We start from the raw sequence: 12,595 nt of genomic DNA on the forward strand, positions 1-12,595 counted from the left end.
AAGTCATTTGCCCTTTATCTCTCTCTTTTTTTAAAAAATAAATTTATTTATTTTATTTATTTATTTTTGGCTGCATTGGGTCTTCATTGCTGTGCTCAGGCTCTCTCTAGTTGCGGTGTGCATGCTTCTCATTGCGGTGGCTTCTCGTTGTAGAGCACGGGCTCTAGGCGCGCAGGCTTCAGTAGTTGTGGCACATGGGCTCAGTAATTGTGACTCGCGGGCTCTAGAGCGCAGGCTCAGTAGTCGTGGCACACGGGCTTAGTTGCTCCGCGGCATGTGGGATCTTCCCGGACCAGGGATCGAACCCGTGTCCCCTGCATTGGCAGGCAGATTCTTAACCATTGTGCCACCAGGGAAGTCCCCCTTTATCTCTTTAAGGTCACCTAAATCTCTGAAAGTTTTTCTATTATCTGTAAAAGTGAGAATGTCATCCCCTTAATGTGGAAAAAATTTAAAAATTTTTGAATTTTAAAAACTTGACAGACCTTTAGAATTATGTAACTAACTGTTCATTTTGATTTGGTTTCTATAGCGCTGTCTGACACTAATGGATAGAGGATTTGTTTTCAATTTGATAAATGACTATATATCTGGATTCAGCCCCAAAGATCCTAAGGTAAGTTATAAGGACATAACTGCAGTGGGTGTCAGACATTAGAGTGTGAGAACAGTGGTGACATTTATTCTCCTCTGGAGGATTTGGAACTGCTGTTTTCATTTAGGTGCTTTGACTAGAGTTATACCTCAAAGCAGGGAATAATGGATAGTGTTTTGGGGGTCCCCAATACTACCCCGTGTTTGATGGTTCACTAGAATGACTCACAGGATGTACTCATGGCTAAGATTCATTACAGTGACACAAAAAGGATGCTCAGTTGGATCAATAAGGGGAAAAGACATGAAGTGGAGTCCTTGGCAATCTACGTGCAGGCTTCCTGAGTGCCCTCCCTCCTGTGAAGGGTCACATAGAGCACATCCTCTCTCCAGCAGTGAAAATTGAGCCACATGTGTGCAATATTTCTCTTTAGGGAAGCCCATTTGAGACTCAGGGCTTAGAGGTTTTGTTGGGGGCTAGTTATGTATTTGAGGCTGGTCAAAATTTCCAGAGTCTTGGAAAGGACAGGAAAGCAGATGTTCACCATAAATCACATGGTTTGCACAGTGCTGAACAGGCTGGCACAGAAGGCACAGCCTTATCATGTAGGAAATGTTTGTTTCAAGATCTAATTTCCCACACCACAAAACAGAAAATCACAGGCCAATATCTTTGATGAACATAGACGCAAAATTCCTCAACAAAATATTAGCAAACTGAATTCAACAATACATTAAAAGTATCATACAACATGATCAAGTGGGATTTATTCCAGGGATACAAGGATGGGTCAACATCCACAAATCAGTCAACCCGATTCATCACATTAATAAAATGAAGGATAAAAATCATATGGTCATCTCAATAGATACAGAAGAAGCATTTGCTAAAATTCGACATCCATTTATGATAAAAACTCTCAACAGTGGGTATAGAGGGAACATACCTTAACATAATAAAGTCCATATATGACAAACCCATAGCTAACATCATACTCAACAGTGAAAAACTGAAAGCTTTTCCTCTTAAGATCAGGAACAAGGGGCTTCCCTGGTGGCACAGTAGTTAAGAATCTGCCTGCCAATGCAGGGGACATGGGTTCGATCCCTGGCCCAGGAAGATCCCACATGCCGTGGAGCAACTAAGCCCATGCACCACAACTACTGAGCCTGCACTCTAGAGCCTGTGAGCCACAACTCCTGAGCCCACGTGCCACAACTACTGAAGCCCGTGCTCCACAACAAGAGAAGCCACCGCAGTGAGAAGCCCATGCACCACAACGAAGAGTAGCGCCTGCTCGCCGCAACTAGAGAAAGCCCGCACACAGCAACAAAGATCCAACGCAGCAAAAAAAAAAAAAAAAAAAAGATCAGGAACAAGACAAGGATGCCCACAGAAATTAGGCAAGAAAAAGAAATAAAAGGCATCCAAATTGGAAAGGAAGAAGTAAAAACTGTCGCTGTTTGCAGATGACCTGATAATACATACAGAAAACCCTAAAGACTACACCAAAACTCTGTTAGAACTAATAAATGAATTCAGTAATGTTGTATGATACAAAATCAACATACAGAAGTCTGTGGTATTTCTATACACTAATAACAAACTATCAGCGAAATTAAGAAAACAATCCCATTTACAATTGCATCAAAAAGAATAAAATACCTAGGAATAAATTTAACCAAGGAGGTGAAAGATTTGTACACTGAAAACTATAAGACACTGATGAAAGAAACTGAAGAAGCCACAAATAAATGGAAATATTCCATAATCATGGATTGGAAGAATTAATATTGTTAAAATGTTCATACAACCCAAAGCAATCTACAGATTCAGTGTATTCCCTATCAAAATTCCAGTGGTATATTTCACAGAACTAGAACAAATAATTCTAAAATTTGTATGAAACCACAAAAGATCCTGAATAGCCAAATCTGAGAAAGAACAGAACTGGAGGTGTCATGCTCCCTGATTTCAAACTATACTACAAAAGCTATCATAATCAAAACAGTACGGGACTGGCATAAAAACAGATACACAGATCAGCAGAACAAAACTGAGAGCCCAGAAATAAACCCATACATATATGAACAATTAAGTTACAACAAAGGAGCAAAGCACATACAATGGAGAAAAGACAGTCTCTTCAATAAAAGGTGTTGGGAAAGCTGGACAGCCACATGTAAAAGAATGAAACTAGACCGCTATCTTACATCATAACACAAAAATTAACTCAAAATGGAGTAAAGACTTGAATGTAAGACCTGAAATCATAAAATTCCTAGAAGAAAACGTAGGCAGTAACCTTATTGACATCCATCTTAGTGATGTTTTTGTGGATCTGACTCCAAAGGCAAAGGAAACAAAAGCAAAAATAAGCAAATGGGACTACATCAAACTAAAAAGCTTTTACACAGTGATGGAAACCATCATCAAAATGAAAAGGCAGCCTACTGAATGGGAGAAGATATTTGCAAATCATATATCCATCAAGGGGTTAATATCCAAAATATATAATGAACTAATACAATTCAACAACAACAAAAACAATCTGATTTAAAAATGGGCAGAGGATCTGAATAGACATTTTTCTAAAGAAGACATACAGATGGCCAACAGCACATGGAAAGATGTTCAGCATCACTAATTATTGGGAAACGCAGATCAAAACCACAATGAGACATCACCTCATAATCTGTTAGAATGGCTATTATCGAAAAGACAAGAAATAACAAATGTTAGAGAGGATGTGGAGAAAATGGGAACCCTCGTACAGTGTTTGTGGGACTGTGAATTGGTGTAGCCACTGTGGAAAACAGTATGGAGATTCCTCAAAAAATTAAGAGTAGAACTACCATAATATGACCCAACTTTTCCACTTCTGGGTATCTATCCATAGAACATTAAAACGCTAATTCAAAATGATATGCATCCCTATGTTCACTGTGGCATCATTTACAGTAGCCAAGATATGGAAATAACCTAAATGTCCATCGATGGATGAATGGATAAAGAAGATGTGGTATATATGTGTGTAAGTGTGTGTGTGTCTTTGTATGTGTATATATATAAAATGGAATACTACTCAAACAAAAAAAGAATGAAATCTTGCCATTTTACAACATGGATGGACCTTAAAAGTATTATGCTAAGTGAAATAAGTCAGATGGAAAGACAAATACCATATGATTTCACTCACATGTGGAATCTAAAAAGAGAAATGAACAAAAAAACCCCAAAACAAACTCATAGATACAGAGAACAGATTAGTGATTACCAGCGGGGAAGAGGTTGGGGGGTGGGCAGAATGGTGAAGGGGGTGTAAACTGTATGCTGATGGATGGCAACTAGACTTGTGATGATGATCACTTTGCAGTGTATACAGATGTCAAATTATAATGTTGTATACCTGAAACTTATATAATTAAAAAAAAAATCCAATTTCCCAAATGCCAGCCAATGACCAACCGTGCAAGCAGGCCTTTTTAAGGCGAGCAGTCTTGGACCTGCTATTTTAGCTCTTTACTGCACAGGTCACATTTTAAGGTATGCCTGAAATACTAAACACTTCTGTTTTGAAAATTAATGTACTGTATTTAATTATTAAAATAGTAAATGACTACTAAATAGGAGTTTTTGTTTAATTTCTTTGTGTTTAGGTCCTGGCTGAATACAAGTTTGAATTCCTGCAAACAGTTTGCAATCACGAACATTACATTCCTCTGAATTTGCCAATGGCATTTGCAAAACCTAAACTTCAGCGAGTTCAAGGTATGTATTCGTGTTTTCCATCATTAGGGATTGTGTTTTCCTTTTTTTGGCTAGCGCTAGTATAGTATAACGTTTTCTAGTTAAACCAGTCAATCTAAAGGTAATGTCAGAATTGTTACTATCTGAAGATAGGTTTGTTAATGGTACTCGGCATTTCCTTCATAGTGTCAGTGGTAGTATTCATAGTATGAAGAAATTAGGTGTGTTACATAGATTGCTGCTTAAACACAGATGTCAGATACCAGTTAAATTGATCTCTGTAGTACTGTTTGGACTCTTATGTGAGACTGAATTAAGAAAAAACCATATAAATACATTTCTGCTGAATGGAACATCAAAAGAGAAGTATAAAGGCAGAGTAAAATAGTGATATGTATGTATTAAATTGATGAAATGCCTTCAGTTATCTCCATTGCTAGTTTTATTGAATGCTTTGTTGTGTAGCACTATTCTTATGTTACTATGTTTTTTATTTGTCCCTTTTCTTTTCATATATTAATTAGATTTTTTTTCATTTGCGGTGGACCGTTTGACTTCAGTAGGTAGGTTTAACTCGGTTCACTCTAAAGTAGTTTGCTGTCTTTAAAAACAATTGATTTCATGAATGGCTAAGATGGATGGGGGCTTTGTTTGCTTTTTAAATCCTCCCTAGCCAAGATGAAGCTTTAGTTAATGTACCCAGAAAACCTAGGAGGTGGTGTATTTGTTAACTCTTAAAATCAGCTTGAGTGTTGATTGCTAGAAGGATCAACTTTAAAACACCGTCCTCAGAAAACAAGTTTTGGCTCAAGCCAGCATGGGGGCTAGAGGGTAGCTGTTCTTTAAGTGTGTCTCATCTCTGCCAGGCTTGCCTCCCTCCTCTCTGACCCTGCTTAATGACTGCTTGGCCACAGTTTTGGAGGTTGGCTGAAACTACCTGATTGGATTTATTCAAACCCCTGAAGTAAAAAAGCTTACTACCATTGTAAAGTCGACCCAGATAAGGCCACCTGGGTTAGTCCGTACTGGTTCCTGTGCATAGAAAGTGGTTGGGGTTCACAAAAGAGCATGACCAATGGCAGAAAGAATATCAGCTACCTTGGTCTCTAGGAGGGTAGCTGCTGAGCACCAGTTTCAGTGCTTGAATGCCAGCCAGTGAAAACGGAGAAAAAATATTTAAAAACCCAAGCACCCCTATTCAACCGCTCCCTTATTAGATTCTGAGCATGTATAGCTCCGATATTTCCCCCAGTATTTATTGATGGCTTGAGGAATTCAGGGAAAAGAAGGGATGAGGATTTAGGGTTAAATCTGATTTAGCATTTATTAAGTCCTAACTGAATATATAGCATTATATTAAGTGCTGAAGAGACCAGAAAAGAAAAGGAAAACATATCCTTCAGCTTTATGGCCTAACTAAAATTAAAGGGTACGGGAGAGGAAATAAAGGTAGTAGAAATTTACCATAGAAATTACTAAACTTGGTCACGGTCTCTTCTGATTGTGACCTAATCAGTTTATAAGGCAAGTCCCAACCAGGATATTAGCAGCTGGGATTTAAAATGGACTGAGAATCTAAAAGGAAGTGAAAGAAATAGTTCAAAGCGGTAATTTTATGAAATAAAAGATTTGTATTCGTGTGATGAATTTGAGTGAGAGGCTGTTTTTCTTATTGTTCTTGTGCCCCATCGTATTGGGGCCAATATATAACGTTTACTAAAACAGTCAATAGTTAATAACTGTTACGGTGATTCAGTTGTCTGGTGTCGCTTCCTTTTCCTACTTTACAAATATAAACAGATAAGTGAATCAAGTATTGCTGTAGAGAATTACTCCAATCTGTAGTTGTAACTAAATCTCTTCAGATATGAAGAAATGTGTTAAAACATTGCCAAATACAGTATTCTTTCGTTCTAGGTTTTATCCTAAGATTTCTAAGATTTGAAAAGCATCTCGAAAAACAAAGAATTCTAGGGACTATTTTACCGACTGAAATTGTCATTAAGGCTATCATCTAGCCCCAATGATGAGTGCTCGTATCTTGTAAAATTTTGCATGCTTATTCTATATGACAAAAGAATTGTTCATATTTGTTAATAATAACAGTATAGTTCTTGCTAGCATGGTCACATATGACTAAGGAATAAATATAGTGCTTTAATGTTAAAGTAATTTTTGAGTATTTTTATAAATGGATTTTAAATTTCATTATGCTGCAGATTCAAATCTTGAATACAGTTTATCAGATGAGTATTGCAAGCATCACTTCTTGGTTGGTCTACTTCTGAGGGAAACCTCCATCGCTCTTCAAGACAATTATGAGATCAGATATACAGCTATCTCTGTCATAAAGAATCTTTTGATAAAACATGCATTTGACACTAGATACCAGCACAAGGTAAGGATGTTCGTATCATCATCAGTATCACATTAGTTAGTTTCTAAGAAGATTTTATGTTCAAGGTGAAGTTTTCAGTAAGGAACATAACGGGGGGATTGATGAATTTATTTTTACAAATACGTTTTGTTTCCGTTTCAAATGATTAGGTTTTAAAAATACTGTTCAGATAACTGTTGAAGAAGAACACTGGTTTTTCAAATCATGTCTAAAGAACAGCACAACTGCTTCATGATTTGTTACATAAACTAGAATTTTTTTAAAAAATCATATACGATTATAGCCATGTGCACTCTTTCAAATACACACCTTAATATATATCCTTAAATATATCTCCCTAAATAAATGCTATTATTGATTATTAAGTGATTGATAATGACACATTAAGTATGTCCAATATAAAATATGTAATATGAAGTTTTTCTTCTTACTGAAAAAATGTAGGTGTGGCTGTAAACTTTACATACATTACACACTGTCCGTGTGTGAAGGCCACAGCTGCAGTTGCTTTTTGCCGCACCTTTAACTTAATATATGGGGATGGAGGGTATATTCAAATCTTACTAACATTATACCCTATGGGCTTCAAAAAGTAGATGCCAAACTGTATGGATTTAGAATAACCTAACTTACTTACCTGGCTCAATGTAACATATTGTTTCATAATTAAGAATTTGTCCCTTTGTTTTACATTCAAATTTAAATAAAATTATCATGTCATTTATTATTATAATTACTTTGGAAAGCTGACTTGGAGATGGATTTTATTCTTTTTCTACAGTATTCCCATTTGTCCTTAAAAAACAGAAAATGCCTGCCAGCTACATCCAATTATATTTTTTTAATTATGAAGATTTGTTTTACTTACAAATTTTGCTAGTTTTCTTCATATAATTCTATCCTAAAGTAGATTTAAACTCTTTAGCTTTCAGATGTTATTACTTACTGCAGTTTGCATTGTTTTTTCCACATTATAATTATAATAACATACTCCCATTTAGTGTGGTTTGCTTTATTATGTGCCACTTTTTGTGTGTGTGTGAATGTTGATACTGACTTAACGTAAGTTAACTGGTATAATATATCTAAATGAAAAGATATCTTAAAGTCATCCATTCCAACCAAGCTTTGTCAAAGCTTTAAAAATGCCAGTTACCACTGGGCTCTGTTTGTACCTAGTAGTAGCGGAGGAAAATGTCTTTAGCCATGATTTCAAAGAATTTGTGGGAAAAGTACAAAATGAAGTTCTTGTTCTTAAAGCAGGAAGTTGTATTTTTTCCCCTGCCTCCTCAGATGAAAGTGAAGGAATATCGGATTTCACTAGTGTCTTACCTAGAGGTAGAATTTTAAATATTTTATATCACATATTTGCACATTATTTACTTTTTAAAATTCTGAGAGCAGTATATGTACTCACACGCACACACACACATCACTGTTGTTGTCTGTAAATAACACTCTGCCTCTTTGAGTGTTTGAGGTTTTAGACTATGGGAAAGATTGAGATGCCAGCCTATTACCCTTTCAGTAATTTCTAAAGCCCTTTCTTTGTTCAAAATCTTCTGACAGGTTTTAAGTGTGTATAGGATTCTCCCCAGTAAAACTTTGCTTCATGAACCTGCTTCATTCCCTTTCTCTGTTTGGTCCAAAGACTTCACAGGTGGCCTAAGAGGTCATTTGTCAAATATTGATACATTCACTTAAAACATGTTCACCATTAATGATGATGCCAAGGTGGGGGCAGAGAGGGGAGCTTTAAGCCCCTATAATTTCCACTGGGTCCCCCAAAGTGACCCCAAATAAAAATACAGTCAAGAAAAAAATTCTTCCTGTGGAAAGGCTGCTTTGAGACTCGATCTCCTAGTCACCGCCACCCCCCATTCCAGCCATGTTGCCCTCCACAGCCTCTCCTCTAATGAAATTATGGAGATGTCACTGGTCCCTATTATGTGCTACTCAAAAACTGCTTTGGGAGCCCTCCTAATACCATGAGACATCTTTCCTACTCAGAACAAGAATATCCAACATCTAACATTTATTCTGGGGTCTGTATTAGTTCCTGTACCCACTGCAAGTGATGTTGACACCTAAGAATTGCAATTTCTGCTTGGACTGTGGGCAGATTTTTTTTCCCTTTTTTTTTTTTTTTTACAGTAATCTTACACACATGGTAAAAAAAAGAATCAAAATGCCTCTCTCCCATTCCTTACCTCCATGCCTCAATTCATCTCTCCAGAAGCAACTACTGTTATCAGTTTCTTATATAAACTTCTATTTTATGCATGCACAAGCCAATATGCTATATATATGTATATATATAAATATATAGTAGAAACCATTATGCATTTTTCTTTTGTCACTTAACAATATAGCCTGAAGATTTGATCTACTGTATTTTTTTTTAAATCTGCATAGTATTCCATCATATGGATATACCTTATTCTATTTATCTAAACTGTCTTCTGTTAATAGATTCTTAGATGGTTTTCTGTCTTTTGTGCAGACAAAACTTTTAATATATTTGCCCTGACTGCATGCTTGCCTGTGTTCCTGTTCACCTGAGAAAGGTGTAGTATCTCCTTCCCTAGTGATCACTGACTATCAGAGCTAAAATGAATTCCCATCGAGAAGCTATAATATTAATAATAGTAGCTAAAATTTACTGAGGACTCACTATATGCCAGGCACTGTATTAAACATTAGCTTACATGAATTAATGTCACTATTATTATCCCCATCTTACTAAAGAGAAAACTGTGGTTAAGTGACTTGATCACAATCAAGTAACTAGTAACAGGAGAGCTGGAATTTATGTGTCTAAAATTCAAAATCTGTGCTCTTAACCACTAGACTATACTACTGCCTCTCAAATCTTAAGTGGGACCCTGGAAAATTAGAGAACTGCCGAGAAAGGGTGATGATGATGGTGGAAACTGTTGAAATCAAAGCCATGTGAAGAATAAAGAAAAGTAGTAACAGCTATTTAGCCTTGTGAAGAGTGAATTAAGACAATTTGTGGTAATTGTCTCCAAATATTTAAAGGGTTGCCATGTAAAGTGGAAGTGGACTATATACCTAGCAGGTAGAACTTATACCTAGCAGGTAGAACTTACAAACTGCTAAAGGATTTTTCTAACAGAACCTCTGAAAGGGCTGGAGTGTTTAAGAAGTTTAAAAACTAACCATCTGTCAAGGATGCAGGTAAGGGCTGTTCCTGCCTTGAGCAGGAAATTGAACTAGACCAGTGGTTCTCAAACCTCAGTGCACATCAGCACCATCTGGGGCAGATTCCTGGGACCCAGCCCAGACCTACTGAACCAGAATCTCCTAGTGATAGAGACTATTACTGATTAGGGTTGTGTATTAGAAGTAGGTCTGTTAAGAGTTCCTGAAACTCATAAAAGAGGAAGTACAAATGGACAATTAACATATGAAAAATTGTTCAATTTCAAGAATAAATGCAACTATGAGACACTATTGATCTGTATTCTATAGGTTAACCATTGTACCCTAGAGGCCTTATCTAAGTCTACAGACAAACCTCCCAAAGTCCTAAAATATGGAGGGCAACTCTTGTGCCATCACAACCACTGGTTTGGCTGATTTGAATGTATGTACATATCTGGTGAGGAATGTCTATAGCTGAGAAAAGCAATAAATTTGTATAAGAGGTACCACATTCATTAAGATGACCAGTGGCCAGCTTCACTTGCATATTTACAAATATATCAATCTCCCAAGTTGTATAATTGATTTAGGGGGCCAAGATTACATTATTTTAATTGCAGCTTTACTCAAAGCAAAGACATATTTCTTGAATGAATACAGTAATTCACCATGTTTTTTACTTCTTCCATCTATTCATTCATTCAGCTAATGTATATTGACCATATCCTATGTGCCCAGGCACTGGGGATGAAGCTATGAACAAGACAGACAGGATCCCTGCTCTCATCAAACCCAGCCCTCGCTGGAGTTAAAGAGCAGGACTAACACGATCTGCTATTAAAAAAAATAAACTTTTGCCTATTATGTAGTGATGTTTGAAGGATGTGCTTCGACTCTGTAGTGTATATAAATTCAAATACCAACAAAGTGGTGTGGCAGCTAGTTTTGAGAGTATGGGTATAAATAGACTCATGCTTCACTAATTTGTTATGGATATTAGCTTGCTTTTAGTGTTTAAACGGATAGATGGAGCCAACTTTATTTGTAATATAGGCATATTATATATCTATTAAGCTTTTGATAATTATTTTTCAGAACCAACAAGCCAAAATAGCACAATTGTACCTCCCATTTGTTGGACTGCTTTTGGAAAATATACAGCGATTAGCAGGTCGAGATACCTTGTATTCTTGTGCAGCCATGCCTAATTCTGTAAGTAGTAATGTGTTTCTATTGTCATTTTATCCTGTTTTGTTGACTGTATTGGGAATTAGGGTCATACGCTGTATGGTCTCAATAGTGCACCTTTTACAACATTTTAAATTTATACTTTTTCCTGGAGCAGTGCTTCTCAAATCTTAATGTGCATATGGATCATCTGGGGAATGAAGACAGAGATTCTAAGGTAGTAGCCCTGGGGTGGAGCTTGAGATTATGCGTTTCAAACAGGCTCTTGGCTTTTTCTCGTCTAAGGACCACACTTTGAGTAACGAGATCCAAGAGAACACCAAGAATCCTCTGTGCTCAGTGTTTTCTTTTTAAGATTTGCTGCTGTTACATGCCTTCATATGTTTATTCAACCAGAAAACTGAACAAAACATTCACTTTGCAAAATGTTAGGCACCAGGGATTAAACTGTATTCCTTTGCTTCTCCCTCTCTTTGACAGCCTCCTCTCAGCACTTCCTGGTGAGTGGCTTTTAACTCATCACGGTCGGTCTGTGCTTTTTTCTCCCCTTAGAATCTTAGAGTTGAAAGGAACTTTGGAGGTGATCAGTCTCCCACTTGGCAAAACAACCTTTTGCCATAGTAGTAATTAAAACTTTCCTTCTCACATTAGATCTACAAGATTTTCTATCCACTGGTCCTAGTTTTGCCTTCTAGTGATACATAGAACACATCCATTTCTACCTCCACGTGATACCCCTTCACACATGTCCCTTCTAAATTTTTCTCCAGGCCAGATATCTCCACTTCATCATTTGTTGTTTCAAACCCTTTACATTTCTTGGTTGGAGTCTTCTGGACATGCTCCATTTTACTGATTGCCATTTTAAAATGTGGTGTATACTTTGCAGTCTGTCCAGTGGGACTAATAACTCCTGCCCCACCCCCACTCCACGTTCTGTCTGGCCCAAGATCACCTTCACATGTTCAGTAGCCAAGTCACATTGTTGGGTGGCAGGTGAAACTGTGTCCTTTACAGCTTCCTTTGGAAATTCCCCATAATAAATGTCCGTAGATTTGTCAAGCCTACCCTGGGTTCCTGAGAAAGCTGCTTTTAAGCCTCGCTTGATTGCCTGTAGCTCCCAATTATGTAAATCAGCTAAATGTGGACGCTATATCACCTACCTGGGTGTCAAGCAAGCCTTTCTTCACAAGCACAGTTACTCATGCTTATGCACACTCCACAACATTTGACAGTGATATTTGGAAATATTTTACTTATCTATTCTTTCTTTTGCAACTCAAGATCATGTAGGGCCTCTGGTCACACCTCTCCTTCTAGTATTGCCCTTGCTTCAAGGAGGAGAATGGAACCATGTTTAGATCACACCAGTTGCAGCTTTTACCAGCCACCTAGAGTTGTGTCACTTTGCCAGAGGTCATGGTTGTAACAGCGTACGAGGATCCATTTTTAAAAGAGATGTCCCCTAAATACCAATACTGATATGTGACTTAGAC

The 12,595-nt window shown here is 37.2% G+C and overlaps 1 protein-coding gene across 7 annotated transcripts in view; it reads left to right on the forward strand.

Annotated features, from left to right (window-relative positions):
• Nucleotides 1–12,595, forward strand: part of DOCK11 (dedicator of cytokinesis 11) — a 189,492-nt gene that overhangs the window by 108,400 nt on the left and 68,497 nt on the right. For 6 of the 7 annotated variants that reach the window (XM_082376948.1, XM_082376946.1, XM_082376945.1 and 3 more), the window contains exons 29-33: nt 533–616; nt 4,255–4,366; nt 4,870–4,908; nt 6,565–6,743; nt 11,007–11,123. In XM_082376948.1, the coding sequence (XP_082233074.1) occupies nt 533–616; nt 4,255–4,366; nt 4,870–4,908; nt 6,565–6,743; nt 11,007–11,123 (531 nt within the window). The remainder of the gene's footprint in view (nt 1–532; nt 617–4,254; nt 4,367–4,869; nt 4,909–6,564; nt 6,744–11,006; nt 11,124–12,595) is intronic. The other variant, XM_082376944.1, reaches the window with a different exon arrangement.

This window comes from Balaenoptera borealis, assembly GCF_965194805.1.
Source record: "Balaenoptera borealis genome assembly, chromosome: X".
NCBI classification, from domain to species: Eukaryota; Metazoa; Chordata; class Mammalia; order Artiodactyla; family Balaenopteridae; genus Balaenoptera; species Balaenoptera borealis.